This window comes from Pseudophryne corroboree, chromosome 1, assembly GCF_028390025.1.
Source record: "Pseudophryne corroboree isolate aPseCor3 chromosome 1, aPseCor3.hap2, whole genome shotgun sequence".
Classification (NCBI taxonomy): domain Eukaryota; kingdom Metazoa; phylum Chordata; class Amphibia; order Anura; family Myobatrachidae; genus Pseudophryne; species Pseudophryne corroboree.
The window spans coordinates 877,735,720-877,752,679 of NC_086444.1; the positions used below are offsets into that span (position 1 = coordinate 877,735,720).

The 16,960-nt window shown below is 44.1% G+C and overlaps 1 protein-coding gene across 1 annotated transcript in view; it reads left to right on the top strand.

The window, feature by feature from the left end:
* The first annotated feature begins 326 nt into the window (after positions 1-326).
* Positions 327-16,960, top strand: part of RASSF6 (Ras association domain family member 6) — a 70,851-nt gene continuing 54,217 nt past the window's right edge. Inside the window, exons 1-2 of the mRNA XM_063941343.1 lie at positions 327-495; positions 7,373-7,467. Of these exons, the coding sequence (XP_063797413.1) occupies positions 7,403-7,467 (65 nt within the window). The 5' untranslated portion in view covers positions 327-495; positions 7,373-7,402. The remainder of the gene's footprint in view (positions 496-7,372; positions 7,468-16,960) is intronic.

Sequence of the window (16,960 nt, forward strand, 5' to 3'; positions counted from 1 at the left end):
TACATATGAATAAACTACTAGATACATGCCTGGTTACTGAGTATAATCTGTTAAGTAATAATTATTACACTATCGCAAGAAGAAAAGATACTTTATTGGTCTTATAAACATGAGTGACTTTCTTTAATCATGGACTTTGAACTGTCTTGAAAAAAAAAAAAAAAAAAAGATTTCTGTTCAAGGCAAGAGTACATGCCCTGCAGTGTCATATCTCAGCCAGACAGAGACCCCACCCCTCATACAGGTATGGTTGAATGTGCACAAGGGTGTGTTTCTTCAGTTACTGCTGTCAGCTCAGGTAAACACTCCCACAATGCACTGAGGCAGAAAGGAGTGGCTTACATTTCCTATACCTGTGCGGCTGGAGAATGATTAACTGTCCATTGTTTTTTCTAAACCTTACAGATGAGCCATCAGGTCATTTGAAAACTGTCATGTTGTCTTGGGGACACTACGAAGCTAGACGTGAGATGTGTTGGCAGCTTCTTAAAGAAGGTAGGCATAGTCTGCGTGGAGTTTCACTGTAGTCAATAACTTTCCCCAGGTTACTGAAAATATCAGAGAACTCTCCTGCAATACTCTGACAGTATTAACTCTTCTTTCTGCATGGTATATAGGTCATTTTGTATTCAGAAAGGTGTGTGTCCTGAATAAATGTGCCGACATATACCGTGATATACGTCTAATACAGCACTGAGGTCAAATGTGTGATATGCAAAAACAGGATTCATGTTTTACTGAGCTTCTCTTTATGTACTTATCCATGCACTCGGCCCTATTGAACAAATGTTTAACTAAGCTAACGTTTACAGAATGGAGATGAAAGTCTATGATTTCCCTATTGTTATGAAACCATGCGTGACGTGCTGACACACTGACTGGGCAGACCACTTTCATCGGCATCATTGTTATGCTCATTAGAGGATTTTGCTGCTGTGGCATGCTTATCTATAAATACTGTTATTATGTGATCCTGCAATATTTGTTTTAAAACATATGAATGTGTTTTTAAGCAGATATTACAGTAGCAACACTTATAATAGACGAGTGATGTGAATATACTATACTGTATGCAATTACTGTCTAGGAATATACCGTGAGGCCCTGATGTTGTCATTTCATTATTCATTCATTGCATAGTAAGGAATAACATTCCCCATATTGTTAACTTCAGATCTTAAAGGTCACCTAGCAGCTTTATCATGTGTTTAAAACAAGTGGCTTGCAGCCATGTGCTTTCATGTGGTGAAGAGAATCCCCTGTAATTTCAAATACGCTCAGAATTCCCTGTCAGGGTTATACCATTTCATGTAATACAGACAGTGTTTATATAATGCTGCTGATGGGGACAAAATATACCCCTGTGCCATTAACGTTCACTGTGTCCATGCCACTTTCATTTACTGAGCCCACTTTTGCCCTCAGTCTGCGCAGAACATATTGCTGTGGCAGAGGGGTAAGTGGAGGAGCAGAGAAAGAAAATGAAAGAAAACATACCCCCAGGCTGGACAGCTAGCTACTAATAAAACCAGTAATCTTAGGTATTTAGGCCACAGCCTGTAACATAGCAGTTAGGAGCTGATTGGTTGGTATGTTTTCACCATGCAGATTATCACTCTCCACGGCTTTATAAATCTGGGTCACTCATAAACCATAATTTTGTTCCATTATTATCATGTCTTAGCTCTACTTTTTGCAGTAATAAGAAATTAGGCTGAGGGAATGGGGGTTAGGTTTAGGCACCATCGGGGATGGTTAGGGTTAGACTGGAGACGAGGAGGTTAGGTTTAGGCTGCGGTAAGGGAGGGTTAGGGTTAGACTGTGGGGGGGGGGGGTTAGGTTTAGGCTGCGGTAGGAGGAGGGTTAGGGTTAGATTCCGGTGGGGGGGTTAGGTTAAGGCACCATAGGGGAGGGTTAGGTTTAGGCTGCGATAAGGGAGGGTTAGACTGTGTGGGGGGGGGGGTTAGGTTTAGGCAGCGGTAGGGGGGAGGGTTACGGTTAGACTGCGGTGAGGGGGGTTAGGTTTAGGCACCATCGGGGAGGGTTAGACTGGAGGGGAGAGGGTTAGCTTTAGGCTGTGGTAAGGGAGGGTTTGGGTTAGACTGCGGGGAGGAGGGTTAGGTTTAGATTGCGGGGGGGGGTTTGGTTCAGGATGAGGTAAGGGAGGGTTAGGGTTAGACTGCGGGGGGGGTTAAGTTTAGGCTGCGGTAAGGGAGGGTTAGGACGGGAGGGTTAGTATGCTAACCCTAGGATTCTAACCATCGGTGTTCTGACCACTGGCATCCCAAACACTGGCATTGCAGCCCCAACCCTGTCCCAGCCATTCCAGTGTATAACCATCAGGCCACACCTGTAAACAGAAGCATCACTGAGAATATGGGGGGAAGTAGAATCTAGTCTAACAGAAAGGTATCAGGAGATCCTCTCTGAAATTACTTTTCTGAGCTTGTTAGATAGTCCCATATCACGGTTCGCATAGAGAATTATGGGGACCCCAGTAGTGAGTGAAACTTTAGTTTTACAGTATAGCATTAATCTATAGCAAACTTTCATCTTGTGCTATAATTTCTGCTGAATGTATGGCTGAACACTGTTAAATGCATAGGCCCTTTATGCTCCAACATATCTGGCATATGTCCAAGCAATATGCAATATAAATTTTTAATTTGCATGAGTAGTGAGTAGTGGGGAGGCAGTCAATTTGCCAGCTGCCGGGATCCTGGGGGTCAGGATACAGACGCCGGAATCCCGAAACCCGGTTAAATACCGGCAGTCGGAATCCCAACCACCGCCCGGGGTCCACTCTTGGGTGGTGGTCCATGCAACCACCCTGGGGGGAATATAACTGGTCGCCACCAGGGCCGACGCATGGTGAGCACAACGAGCCCGCAATGGGACATGCTGTGCTCGTCACCGGTATTCTGGCTGTCGGGATCCCGGCGACGGTCTCCTGACCACCGGGATCCCTACAGCAGGGATATCATACTGATTCTGCATAATGAAACGGAGGGGAGGTCATTTTCCTAAATAAATACCTCAATAATTACACATAATGGTGTTGGTTTTGATAATGTGGTCTAACTGTAACTTAATATTGCAGAATTTAGATATTTTCATTAAACACCAAATAGGGTAATGGTGTCTCTCGCAAACTGCGGGTTATTATATTTTTAATGCAAAAGCACAAACTATAATAACTGATACAGCATAACAGGGAGAGATATCAGCAATAAAAGAAAATGACATACTATCCACATCAATGGGCCTATTTATCAGTGTGCTATGATTAGGCGGATTTTCTATTGCAGCTTACTGTATTTCTTCGACAGAGAATCCATTATTTTCACTGTAATTTATTAATACAATATCTTCGGGCAGCGATACTATGCGCATGTGGGGGTTACCTCCAGCAGCATCCCAAAGACTTTAAGCTGCGATCTGCCGTAATGGAACAAATCAAAAAAACATGATATTCAATCAGAATTATTTGTTGTATTTGCTATGATTTACAAAGTTTTAGCAGAAATTCATACAAACCCCCATGGTCAGAATTTCAGGCACTCCATACAATTAAAGAGCCACCACTATCTCCTTTAACGTAGGTATTTACAGATAAAATGATATAAATATAATTGTCAGTTATTTATGGTTTATTTGATAAAGGTTTTTTAATATTTAAATAAAAAAGCACAGAAACTTGCAGTTTAGGTTCATAGGGTGGGATGTACTAAAGCCGAAAATGCAGGCAAAACTCTGAAAATCCTACTTTCGGAGTTTTAGTCGCATTTCCATATGTACCAAGCTCCAAATTACATTCAGGTGCTTGCATCTGGTGGGTAATGACATCTTTATGTGGCATTACCCAATAGAAGCCTATAGGCTTCTTTACGCATTTCCACCTGAGCAGAGCCGGCCCTAACCAAAACGATGCCCTAGGCAAGATTTTGGCTGTTGCCCCCTAGCACCACTGCTAGTTCCACCTCTGACCCTGCATCCCTTTCCCAGCACCATCACCCCTCACCCATAGCAGTCCTTATTTTGGTGTTCCCACCCCCTATATTTTAAACAGGAACATTGCGCACATCTGGCACACAGCCCAAAAAGGTGTGTGTTTTTGCTGGCAAAGGGCATGGCCACATAATAGTGCCCTCAGTTCAAATTCTACTACACAGTAGTGCAACTTTATTCACAATTTATCATGTGATAGTGTCCCTAATTCATGTTATATCACACAGTAGTACCACTTTACCTTATATTCTTTACTCCTCACAGTAGTGTCCCTTATTCACATTACATCACACTGAATTGCTCCTTATGCACATTACACCACACCATATCATATTGCTCTTTATTCACACTAGACAACATAGTAGTGCCATTTCTATATGTTACGCCACACAGTAGAGCATCTTATACACATAATGTCACACATTAGTAATGCATTTATACACATAATACCACACAGTAATGCCCCTTACATATATGACACACATTATTAATGTCCTTATAAGCATAATGTGACTTACACATTATGCCAACCTTTATTAATACACATAATGTCCCTTAAACATATGCCGCACATTATTAATGCATTTATACACATGACACATGTATTGCCCCTTACACATATGCCGAACACTATTACACAACCAACCCACTCACACAAACACAGCACTCACATGGCCGCTAACACTGTGACCTCTGCCTCTGCTTGGATACAGATGTGTCCTCATAAATCTTGCCTCAGTGCGCCATGCAGCAGGAGATGTCTGGCGTACGTCAGCTGGCAACTCTGCTAATGGCAGGTGCCTATTTTTGATGAAAATGATATGCTGCATGCCCATATTCTGTGTGTGACTGTGGCTGTATCTGCATACGAAATGCTACACACAGAATATAGGCATGCCGCATATAATTTTAATCAACAGAAGTTGCTTGTGCCCCTAGGCATGTCAAATGCCCTAGGCAGTTGCCTAGTTTGCCTATGCCTAGGGCCAGCTCTGCACCTGAGAGGGTTCCAACCTCCCAGCACCCCCTGCTGCCCTAGTGTCATGGTATGCATGTGCAGGAGGGCTCCAAGGTCCTAAAGCTGGAAGCCCTCCTATTGCAAAGGACAGCTCTTATCGGGAGAACATACTGGCGCTTTTAATGCTAGTATGTAGCTGATAAGTGGTGGGATATATCACATCGTGGATGCGATGCTTAGTACATCCTGCCCATAGTTAATGTCCCTTGTGCACAAACACAAACACACAAAGCTCTGCTCATTAGGGAAGTTTGCTAGTTTTTGGTGTTGCGGTCAGGATCCTGACAGCCAGATTAACTACAGCGGCTAGAGAGAGTAATTAACTCTTGTTTTCAGGTATAGTCCACCCTATGATTAATACTTAACAATTAATGGAAATCTAAACCAGTCAAAAACAGATCAAACATTAATACAGGCCCATCATCATGTTCAGCTTCAGGATGCTGAAGTGACATAAGTTACAAGGAGAAAATGGATATGAGAACCCCTGTAAATGGCGCCCTGGAAGCTGCCCGAGCCGTGATTCACCACAATTGAATCTCACCAGAATTCAAAGTTTAAACAAATTTGACACAAAAAATGTGTGGGACTCAAACAAATACAGGCGCTAAGATATTGACGTGATTGGTACTTTACAATACGTTCCTCAATGTTCTTCTTTGACAGGACCTCCCTTTCACTCGTGTAGATGTCACCATGAAAAGAAAGGATTGTATAAATGTGTGTCAGAGTCTTTAATGGTCCATGAATATCTTTTCATTAACTGAACATATCAGACAGTGAAGAACTTGATTATTTCACCAAAGAGGCGTACCCCAACTCACTTTTCCAAAGAAAAGATTACACTCATAAAGGTATCTTTCATCCACCACTGTGTTAGACAGAATCACTCTCACGGTCAAACCCTTTTGCACGGGAAGAAGATGGGCATACCTCACTCACAATAAAGGAGGCTGCTTCAAACGCATCAAGGTTTCTTTTGCTGATAGTTCTTTCTTCCTCCTAAGCAAAAAAGTCCTTCCCTCTCGTATGAGAATCCAGCGTGGACCAGAGGAGTCCTGAGTGAGTGTAACCCACCTACCCATCTGCAAAGTCTTGCTAGGGGACCTGAAGTGAAGAATGGGGAGAATACAGGCATCAGCTAAGACAACCTTGTTTAAAGAAGACCCAGCAGAGGACCCGACCCTGGACTAGTGTAGTGCTGTGGCTAAAGATATAAGAGCGTGACAATCACCCACTGAGCATACTGAGGGGAGGATCAGAGAAGGCATTGTCTGACATGGACAGACCCTGGGGAACTGCAGCAGTGTGTGGGGGCCCCAGGACGACCGCCAGTTGCCCCTCCAGCCCCCATCATGTTTCTTGCCTTAGACATTTTCACATAATATGTGTCTTATTCGCATGGCTAATATGGCAAAATTATGATGCATGGGTTCCCTGGAACTGTCTTTGGCAGTGCATACAGTTGCTGTGTGACACTGATAAGCTGATCTGTGTAATAGAGCAAAAGACTAAGGGGTCTATTTACTAAGCTTTAGATGGAGATAAAGTGGTTGGAGATAAAGTACCAGCCAATCGGGTCCTAACTGTAATTTTTCAAACCCAGCCTGTGGCATGGCAGTTAGAAGCCGATTGGCTGGTACTTTATCTCAGTTGACTTTATCTCCATCCAAGGCTTAGTAAACAGACCGCTAAGAACCGATACGAATGAGCCACATCACGCTTCATGGCACGTACCGCAATCCTTAATCTGCGGCTTTATACCAATCCTTTGAGACTAAGGGGGCTATGTACTAAGCCTTGGATGGAGATAAAGTCACTGGAGATAAAGTACCAGCCAATTGGCTCCTAACTTCCATGTCACAGGCTGTGTTTGAAAAATGACAGTTAGGAGGTGATTGGCTGGTACTTTATCTCCAGCGATTTTATCTCCATCCAAGGCTTAGTAAATAGACCCCTAAAGTACTTACCTAGTGTGCCTAGTATCCTATAAGCAACTTTATATCCTGCTACAATGCGAAAATGTAAGAAAAAGTATGAACATAGAGGAAACGTTATCTGTGGTGGAGCATCTTAGTCACGAACTAGGTCTCTCTTCACATTACACAAAAAGCTGTATGGGGACACATCTGTACATAGACTGAGATTACAACAACATTGATCAATAGTTGCTTGTCATTCCATTTGCTGGTCGCAGATACTGTAGTATGTTTTTTTTTTTTTACACCTATTTAATAGTACATAGCATTTGCTGCATTTTACGGATTGTAGATTTTTTTTTCTGTTTGATTAATTAAAAAAGCCAATATATTAGGAAACATGAGTTGATGTGTTTTTGTTTTGTAGGTTTGTAGCTGTTTTGGAGTAATTATCAAAATGGCTAAACATTCACATTTGGAATCCCCAATTGCACTGAATAAAGAATCAAAGTACATTACTAGGTAAGTCTTACAAATTTTACCCATCAATACCAATTAACTGTACCATTAACCAAATCTCTATAACATTATTGGATGTTTGTGCACTCCTTTCATTGGCACCTCTGCTACCCCCCTTCTCCCATCCACTGATGCTTCAGCATTTTAAGTGCTCTTCTCCCCTTTCCTTTGCTTTCCTTCTCCGTCATATTTCTTCTATTTCTTCATCTGTCTTCTGTCCTCTCCTGGCCCCAGTTGACTACAGTGCTCTTCATTGTCAACAACGCAACATCATGACACAGAGTTACTATAACATCCTTTTAATCAGGGACATATATGAATTCTGTGGATGACTAGAACCAGGTGAAATGCACAATTGAACTCAGCCAGCCACAGAACCTGTGCAATTCATGTGTCCGCCCTTTGTGAAGGCACCGTTCACCCTGCATTCAGTGCTCCGCTGCTTGATAAGGTTATAGCTACTTATGTGGTTCCCCTACTCACAAAATGTGCATCCTAGCCTCGCCTATCTAATACCCCTTTCACACTGCACAAATAACCTGGTATCGACCCTGTATATTGCCGGGTTGACACGGGTCGCTGTGCGGTGTGAAAGGGCCCATGGCAAATTCCCGGGTCACCTGACCCGGTAATTCAACCTGGGAATAAAGCAGTGTTATTCCCGGGTTGAATACTGGGTCAGTGGAAGTGTGAATGGGTTGCCGGGTCGATGCGACTCTGGACCCGTTCACAACATAGGGAGAGGCTGCACTGGAATGAGCTCATCTCTAGCGCCGCCTCTTCCCCCTATGATGCCGCAGTCCCCGCCCCCGGATAGCAACCCGACCCGGCATATTACCAGGTCGGGATGGCAGCGTGTAGGCTCCAATGCTTGGTCCCACCCCAGAAGGACCGTTTACTATTCCCGGGTGGACCCGGCACTGGCGGTGTGAAAGGGGTATAAGGAACCAGAACCTTCCCATGCATCCGAGTTTCTAGAGGTGACCCAGTGGAATGAAACAGTGATACATTTGCCCCTTTCAGTAATATCTTACTAGTCAGTGCTTAACAACCAGCCAATATTAACACAGAAATAACAGAACTAACAATGCAGTCTACGGGAGAGCATGTAAAATATTGTATTCATAAGTAATACAACTTGTAATTCAATTAACATTTATAAATAAAACACACAACATAGTAAGTCAGAAACGAATTTAGATCTCTTATTGTGACGGCAGTTTTCCACTTCAATTGAAACGTAAGGTTACATCACACTGCATAACATTTACAATGCAAAGCAGTTACTAAGGAACATATTGTGCATATTGGGGGTAATTCTGAGTTGATCGCAGCAGGATTTTTGTTAGCAGTTGGGCAAAACCATGTGCACTGCAGGGGAGGCAGATGTAACATGTGCATAGAGAGTTAGATGTGGGTGGGTTATACTGTTTCTGTGCAGGGTAAATACTGGCTGCTTTATTTTTACACTGCAAATTAGATTGCAGATTAAACACACACCACCCAAATCTAACTCTCTCTGCACATGTTATATCTGCCTCCCCTGCAGTGCACATGGTTTTGCCCAACTGCTAAAAAAAATCCTTCTGCGATCAACTCAGAATTACCCCCATTATGCTAATGCTGTTTATAGATACAAAGCAGGTTGCAAGGCATGTTCATGAAATTCATTTACAGTAGGTGTGATGCAACAAAATTCAACTCAAAATAGCACAATTCAATTATTTTTTTTTGTAGTGTAACAAATCTATATTTTCCCAATCTATTCTATTACTAACTTGCTGTGAACTTGCAAAAAAGTATACTCACAATTCTCCAAACTGTTACTTAAACGCAGCACCAGAGCAGGGCAATTTGTTTTTACCCCAAATATGTAATGTCATGATGTAATGTCAAGGGAGGGGCTTGTCAGCACCAGGGAGACGATTGCTTCCCAGTGTTCCTGTAAGCCAAATGCAGGTGGCATGAGGCAACGACAGTACCTCTCCCAGTACCATGCATCCTTGACTGTGGCCCTGCTTGCCAAGTTGTGGACCTGCTTAAAATGTGTCTGATATTTAGGGTGACATTTACTAAGCAGTGGTAAGAGCGGAGTAGTGAGCCAGTGGAGAAGTTGCCCATGGCAACCAATCAGCACTGAAGTAACATCTATAATTTGCATACTATGAAATGATACAGAGCTGCTGATTGGTTGATGGGGCAACTGCTCCACTGGCTCACTTTTCCGCTCTTATCACTGCTCTTATTCTCCGCTTTTATCACTGTAAATGCCCCCTTTAGTCTATTCAAATAGGATCCCAACAATCTGTTTATGCCCACAAAACTCTCCTCACATCTTCAAGCAGGAGTGAGGAGAGTGTGACTGGTACTTGTTAGATAGGCAGCAACCAATGTCACAAAGTAAGAATATTTTTATGACTGGTGTTCGCATAGGCTATTCCATAGAATGCATTTACTTTTAAGAAAGGGTGGAAATATCTAATAGGTTTCCTAGTTACTGTATAGTCTTTCAGAAGATGATATTCACTGGTTACATCTCACTACATGTAACATTACATATTACACATAATGAGCCTTTTTCAGTGTTGGGCCAAACAGATAACCAAAATGCATTTCTACATATTCAGAGTTGGTGGCACACACAAGTTTGCAACTGAAGCTCCCTCCCCTTCATGCGCCTTGGTCAAATGCTTACAGGATTGCTGACAGTTCTGCCGGGCCCCGGTACTGGGAGGGGCATGGCCAACATGGGGAGGTGTGGCCAGATCCCCACCTTAAAAAGAGAAATAGAAATATTCAGGGTGCGCTATCACTCGCAGCTGGTACGGGGATGGTAAGTTTCCCTGAATAAACAATAAATGATAAAGAAAAAATGTACTAGCGCTTTCTGCTATGAACCAAATGATAAATTGTGACTGTCTGAACGGTTTATATAAAAGAATTACACATTTATGCTCCTGAGGTATTTACACATGTGCTCCTGAGGAAGCTGGATTTGAGATACCAGCGAAACGCGTTGAGCTTGCCTACCCACCTGCAACCTGCTATTACCACAACCTATGCTGGCATTCGTTGGTCACTCTTGCCTTTGGAACTTCTTTGGTACCCACCCTGATTGTGGCTCAACTGGAACTAGACCAATTCTGAGGCTTTTCCCACAAGGTGGACCAACTATCTATTCATCACTGAGAACACTCCTCTACTGCCAAGGTATCGGAATTGCTATACAGCCGATTAAGGAGGTATTTCCAGTGACTTTTCCATCAGAGTGAATCCTAGCCAGCTCTCAAGGAACATTTAGTTTTACAGCATGAGATCTACGCAGGTTGTTGATGTGGCCATAACTAGTCAGTTTTATTCAAAGAAGTCATTTTAACTGTTTGTCTTTTTTAATTTATAATAAATGTGTAATTCTTTTATAAAAACCGTTCAGACATTCACAATTTATCATTTGGTTCATAGCAGAAAGCGCTGGTACATTTTTTCTTCCCCACCTTAAAAAGTATAAAATTTTTTAGCTTATGTGCGGCCACGAGAGGGCACCAGTGTCAGATCTGGTGGGCAGAGGCAGCAGCGGTTGGGTGCAATCGCTCCCCCCCGCAACATCATGCAGGAAGAGAGAGGAGTGACTGCTTCTGCAGCTGCCTCTCTCCCTAGCGTGTGCCATGTGCTGTGCTGGAGAGAGAGGCTCCTGTCCTCTCTATCCCTGCCCAAAGTGCCACTGTCTGCCAAGGTGAAAGAGGGACAGCTTTACTCAGGCCAGGATAAAGAGTACACGTCCCACTCCTCACTCAGAGCCACTGAATGCATATGGAATACAGCTTCACTCAGACTACTAGAAAAGCTAGAAATCTAAAAAGCTGGAAATCACACTACATAATGTACGCACATTTCACTTAATGGCTGTATGGTACACATAATAAGTACCCAATTGTCTTAAAGCATTTGAATGGCAAAGCAAACCAAATGCAAACAAATATATTTTAACCAAACCAAATGCAAATAAAGAGATTTTATTATTTTATGACAACACTTATAAACAAATGTAGAGCCTCCCCTTCCCGAACAGAGTATGCAGCATATTTGTGTAAAATGTGTTCAGTGCTTTATATTGTATTTTGACCAGGTGTGTAATTGTGCTAATAAAACAGTAATATTGATGAGGAGAATGGATATTATAAAGTTATAAAACATTTAATACACAGTTATGATGAAACACATACACTAATAAAACATACGGTATAAAGAAATATCAGAAATAAATGTTGATATTAAATGTTTTATTATAAAACCAATATACTATATAGATGTGTATCTCTCCATTGCTTTTCTTACTCCTTATATAAAAATGATGTCAATAAAGTTTTGCATAATTTGGAGTGGTTGAGGTGTTTTTGTCCAGTCAGGCAAAAGTGATGATGATGATGTTGATGATCTTCATCATACATTTTAACTTCCACTAGAGGTTTACCAACCACCGACTTGCAACTTTAAAAATGTTGCATTGGACGGACATGCTGGACGATTCGACATGTATTACCGACCTATATTTTTCGATCAGTCGTGCACATATACAGTACAATTATCTGGGTAACCCACCGATATGAGGCAGAATACCCAGATACTTGTATAATGCACGCCAAGCATAAGTGTAATCTGGAGACAAGCCACTATGACATGTCTATTAACAAGCTAAAGAGGAGAGTGAAGGAGTGAGTGACATGAGAGTGAATTATGGGAAAATAATAGAGTAATTGAACAAGGTTAAATCAGACATGCAATTCTGTTTAAAACCATGTAAGTAATGCAAAGGGAAACTTCTGGTATTAATATATTTTATGATTTTGACCGTTGGTGGCTAATCACACTCCAGGTCAATTTAGGACATAGAGGTCTATTAACTAAGCCTTGGATGGAGATAAAGTACCAGGCAATCAGCTCCTAACTGCCATTTTTTTTACACAGTCTGTGACATGGCTGGAGCTGATTGGCTGGTATTTATCCATCCACTTTATCTCTCTGAAAGCCTTAGTACATAGACTCCATAGTCATTTAGGTTTGCTGACCGCCGGAATCCCACGCGCCGCAACGTGCTACACGCCTGTTAGGGCCATGGTGGGAATCGAACCTATGACCTCAGTGCTGTGAGGCAATAATGCTAACCATTACACTGTTCATGTTGCCCAAATTAGGATATACGAGTTCTGATTTTTTGAGCATTTTTTGGGACCTATGCCTACATGGTGGCGGGTCGCGGCACCTGCATGATGTCACACGCAGCCGCTGAAACCCGGAGAGTGATGGGTAACTCCCTGCCAGCGCTCAGGAGCTGCACTGGTAGGGAGCTACTTGTAAAAGTCGCTGTGTGATGCTTTTGTACTTGTGCGGCAGGGTAGGGCCTGACATTCGGGGCAGACTAGCCCTGTGCTGGGCGTCTCCCCGCATGTCAGGGAAGCTGATCGTAGATGTGCTACATTTAGCACATTTATGATCAGGTCTGAATTAGGCCCTATGTGCTAAGAGCAAAACTTGCAGGACTTTATGCTAATATTTTTGCTCTCTAAATGCTGGACTCTGGAGTCTCTGGACTTATATGCAATCCTTTTGAGTGCATGCTTGGGGCCACTCATCGCAGGGCAAGGCCGCCGAGAATGTTATCTGCCGCCTCCCCCCTGCTACCACACTGATATTGTGGTTGCAACGCAATCTCAACGTGATCGCAGAAAGTAGGGTAGCCTCCTGCAGTGCAGCCTCGCTGCGACCACAGGGGGCCCGCCACTCCGATCATGCCCTCGCCATGCCCCCGTTCATGCCAACATGCCTCTATTTCCTCAACGCTGCCCCCACAACGCTCTGGTTTAGAAACAGAGCGTTGCCGCCCCCCTCCCACATGCGCCCTCATCATCTTAGTAATTTATGCAGTTGGATCACATTTTGCAACCTGAATTAGGGCCTCTGCGTGCTAAGGACTAAAGGCCCATACACACTGGGAGATTTTGAGCTGAAAGCAGCTCCGTTTTTGTGTTTTGAGCTGCTTTCAGCTCAAAACCACCCAGTGTGTATGCCACGGCGATGAGCGCTAATGTGCATTCCCGCTTCATGAATGGTGGGGTGGATGGCTTTCCATAGTGTCCTGCTATGGAATGCCGTTCACCCCCGCTGACATCACTGGGTGGGGGAAATAGCTCAGTGTGTATGCACCTTAAAGCTTACAGAGGACTTCATGCTGTTTTCTTACCTTGTTTCCCTCACCACTGGACCAGTGGCATAACTCCCACCCCCGTAGCCACTGCGGAGGATTGGAGGCGCAGGGCTGTGGGGGTGCCTCCACTGATTCAGAGCAGATTGACATGCGGACTAGCCGTCTGCATGTCAATCTGCTAAATGTCCCTTCCAAAATGGCCGCAGCCATTGAGGAGACATGCTAGAGGTCATGCTTGACCTCTAGCGTCTAGGAAGTGCCGAGACCCGTGGGAGCCCTGCCACCTTGCTACCTTCGCGCGGCGGCAGCTGCAATGGGGAGATTGGGCAGCGGTGCCCGCGTCTCACTACAACCGTCAGCGGGAAGGGGGGATCGGGCAGCATTGTTCGTGGCTCACTAAACAGCGGGGGGCAGGTTGGGCAGCATTACTCCCTAGCAACAACTAACAAGCATGACACCCAGTGCATGAAATCCCTGGCAACAAGCATTACCCCCTGGCAACGAGCTTGACACCCAGCACATGAAACCTTTGGCAACGAGCATAACACCCAGCGCATGAAACGTCTGGCAACGAGCATGACACCTAGAGCATGAAATCCCTGCCAACAAGCATTACCCCCTGGCAACGAGCTTGACACCAAGTGCATGAAACCTCTGGCAACGAGCATGACACCCAGAGCATGAAATTCCTGGCAACAAGCATTACCCCTTGGCAACGAGCTTGACACCCAGTGCATGAAACCTCTGGCAACAAGCATAACACCCAGCACATGAAACCCCTGGCAACGAGCATGACACCCTGAGCATGAAACCCCTGGCTACGTACATGGAACCAAGATCATGAAACCCTTTGCAGCGATCAGGTAATTTAAAAGTAGTTAGAAGCCTTACTGTAGGGCTTAATGTGTAATGGGCATTGCGGTGTGTGGCATAATATATGTAACGGGCATGTGTGGTATAATGTATACCGAGGATTGCGGTGTGTGTCATAATGTGTCACAGGCATGACGGTGTGTGGCATAATGTCTAAGGGCCATTACAGTGTGTGGCATAATTTATAACGAGCATTGCAGTGTGGCATAATGTGTCACGGGCATTACGGTGTGTGGCATAATGCGTAAGGGCCATTGCAGTGTGTGCCATAATGTATAAGGGGCATTACTATAAGGAGGAATAATGACAAATAATGTAAGGGGCATGAATCAGGATTATTTTTTCCCCCTGTGGTTGCCAATGTCTCGGTGTGCAGGTTGCAAAACTGGGGTATAAGGTAGTCTTTTCCTGCAACGCCACGTCCCTTTCAGTGAAGCCACACCCATTTTAATGAAGCCATGCCCCATTTGGCACATGCAAATTCTTCACGTTGCTAGAGCCAATTATGAGGGAGGGCACCAGAGAATTTTTTGGCTTGGGGGAGAAAAATTTCTAGTTACGCCACTGCACTGGACTGTGTATGCAAACTGTATTCATGTTGTTCTTCTTCTACATGTTATTCTCCTTGTTTAGGTAATGTAAACTGTTACAGTGCAATTGCTTAGTTTAACTCTCTTTTGGTGGGGAAGTGATTACAATAAAATGGAGTTGGAGCTTTTATTTTGTGTGGTCATTGTATCTGAGGGGAAACCAATCAGGCCTGCTTCTCTGATCTTACCCGAACCTCGTCCATTTCAGTACCCCGCACAAAGTCTTATGTTCCGGCACCGACTTTGGGGCGTTACATATTCCATATATCGCCAGGGTCTCTGCATTAGAAGCAACTACTAATTCTTCTGGATTTACAGCTGTCCGAAACTGTGTATTGGATTGCTGCTGCATGGACCGCTGCAGCAGCTCACACACACATGTACTGACAGCTGTGCACTGTCAGAACCTGCATCACTCCAGCTTAGAGAGGAGAAAGGAGAGATATCTGCAAAGATATATCTTCTCAGCCTCCCAACGTCTGCACAGCATAGCAAGAGAATGGGGCAGGGATCTGCAAACATACCTCGCTCAGTTGTAGTAAGGATTGGAAGACTCTGGTAACTCCATCTTAAGATGACGTTTGTTTAGTGAAGCCACCTCCAAATGTATTTCATAATTGAAAAGTGACCTGATTGATAGATCTATGGCAAATGCATTTGAATAAATTTTAGGGCATACAGCAGATTTTTACAATATGTCCTCCAGAAGCCCTGTGATAAATGTAAATGATACTAAAGTAATATGAAAACATCAATTAAATTTACACATTTGTTTTAGTAAAAAAGTAAAAATAAAATTGTTAAATATGCACCATATGAAGGTGGCTTCATAACTTCCATTGCTGCTAATGACATATGTTAACTCTTCTCCACCAAAAGCATTCTAAACTCTCTCTTCTCTGTGATCAACACCTCTGTATCTCCCAATTACAGTATCTAATGGTACTTTCCCTCTCACACACATAATGACAGTTTTCTTTTATTAGTGTTCTATTTTCACGGTCAAGTAACATTATTATGACCGTACTTGATGACTTTTGGGCTACTCTCTCCGGGAGAGAGCAGCCGGTCGGCTCAGCAGGGCAGGCGGGCAGTGTGGTGACGTGCAGAGGAGGGCGGACCAGAGGCGGAACGGGGGTGGGCCAGAGGCGGAACGGGGGCGTGGCTGCTGGACGTGTCATGTAAGCCACGGCCACCGCTGTGTAATGCCGCTATTACCGGTATTATACAGCAGGGGGCGTAGTTATGATGACGCGATTCACCAAGAATCGCACCATGTCCGGTCCGCCCACTTTACTCACTAAGTGGGCGGCTGGGCAGGGGGTGACCCCTGAAATCGAGAGACTTGCCTGCTCTTCCGGGGGGCCGGGAGGGTCGCCCAAATTTTGGGAGCCTCCCGCCCATTCCGGGAGGGTAGGCAAGTATGATTATGACCTCTTCCTACATTTGATTTCGGCAGCGCCAAACCCATGAAGTACATCACATGTCTGGCTTGGTAGGTATATAAGGTGTGTGATAGGCCGTCTGCACACATATATCACTAGTTGCTGTCATGGGTAAAAGGGGTGATTTTTCTGAGTTGCAAAAAGGGATGATTATCGGCTTTCAGGCCAAGGGTGGCAGCATCTCTGAAACAGAGCAGTTTGTGAAGTGTTCGCGTGATGCTGTGGTAAATGGTGTATCGTGACTGGACAAATGGTACCATTGCGAATAACCATTGTGGAAACTACGGAGCACCACGTGCCATTGATGTGAGAGGTGAATGTCGGCTGCGAAGATGTGTGAGGGTCGTCCGACATGTTACAGTGGAGCAGCTTACCATCTTAACCTG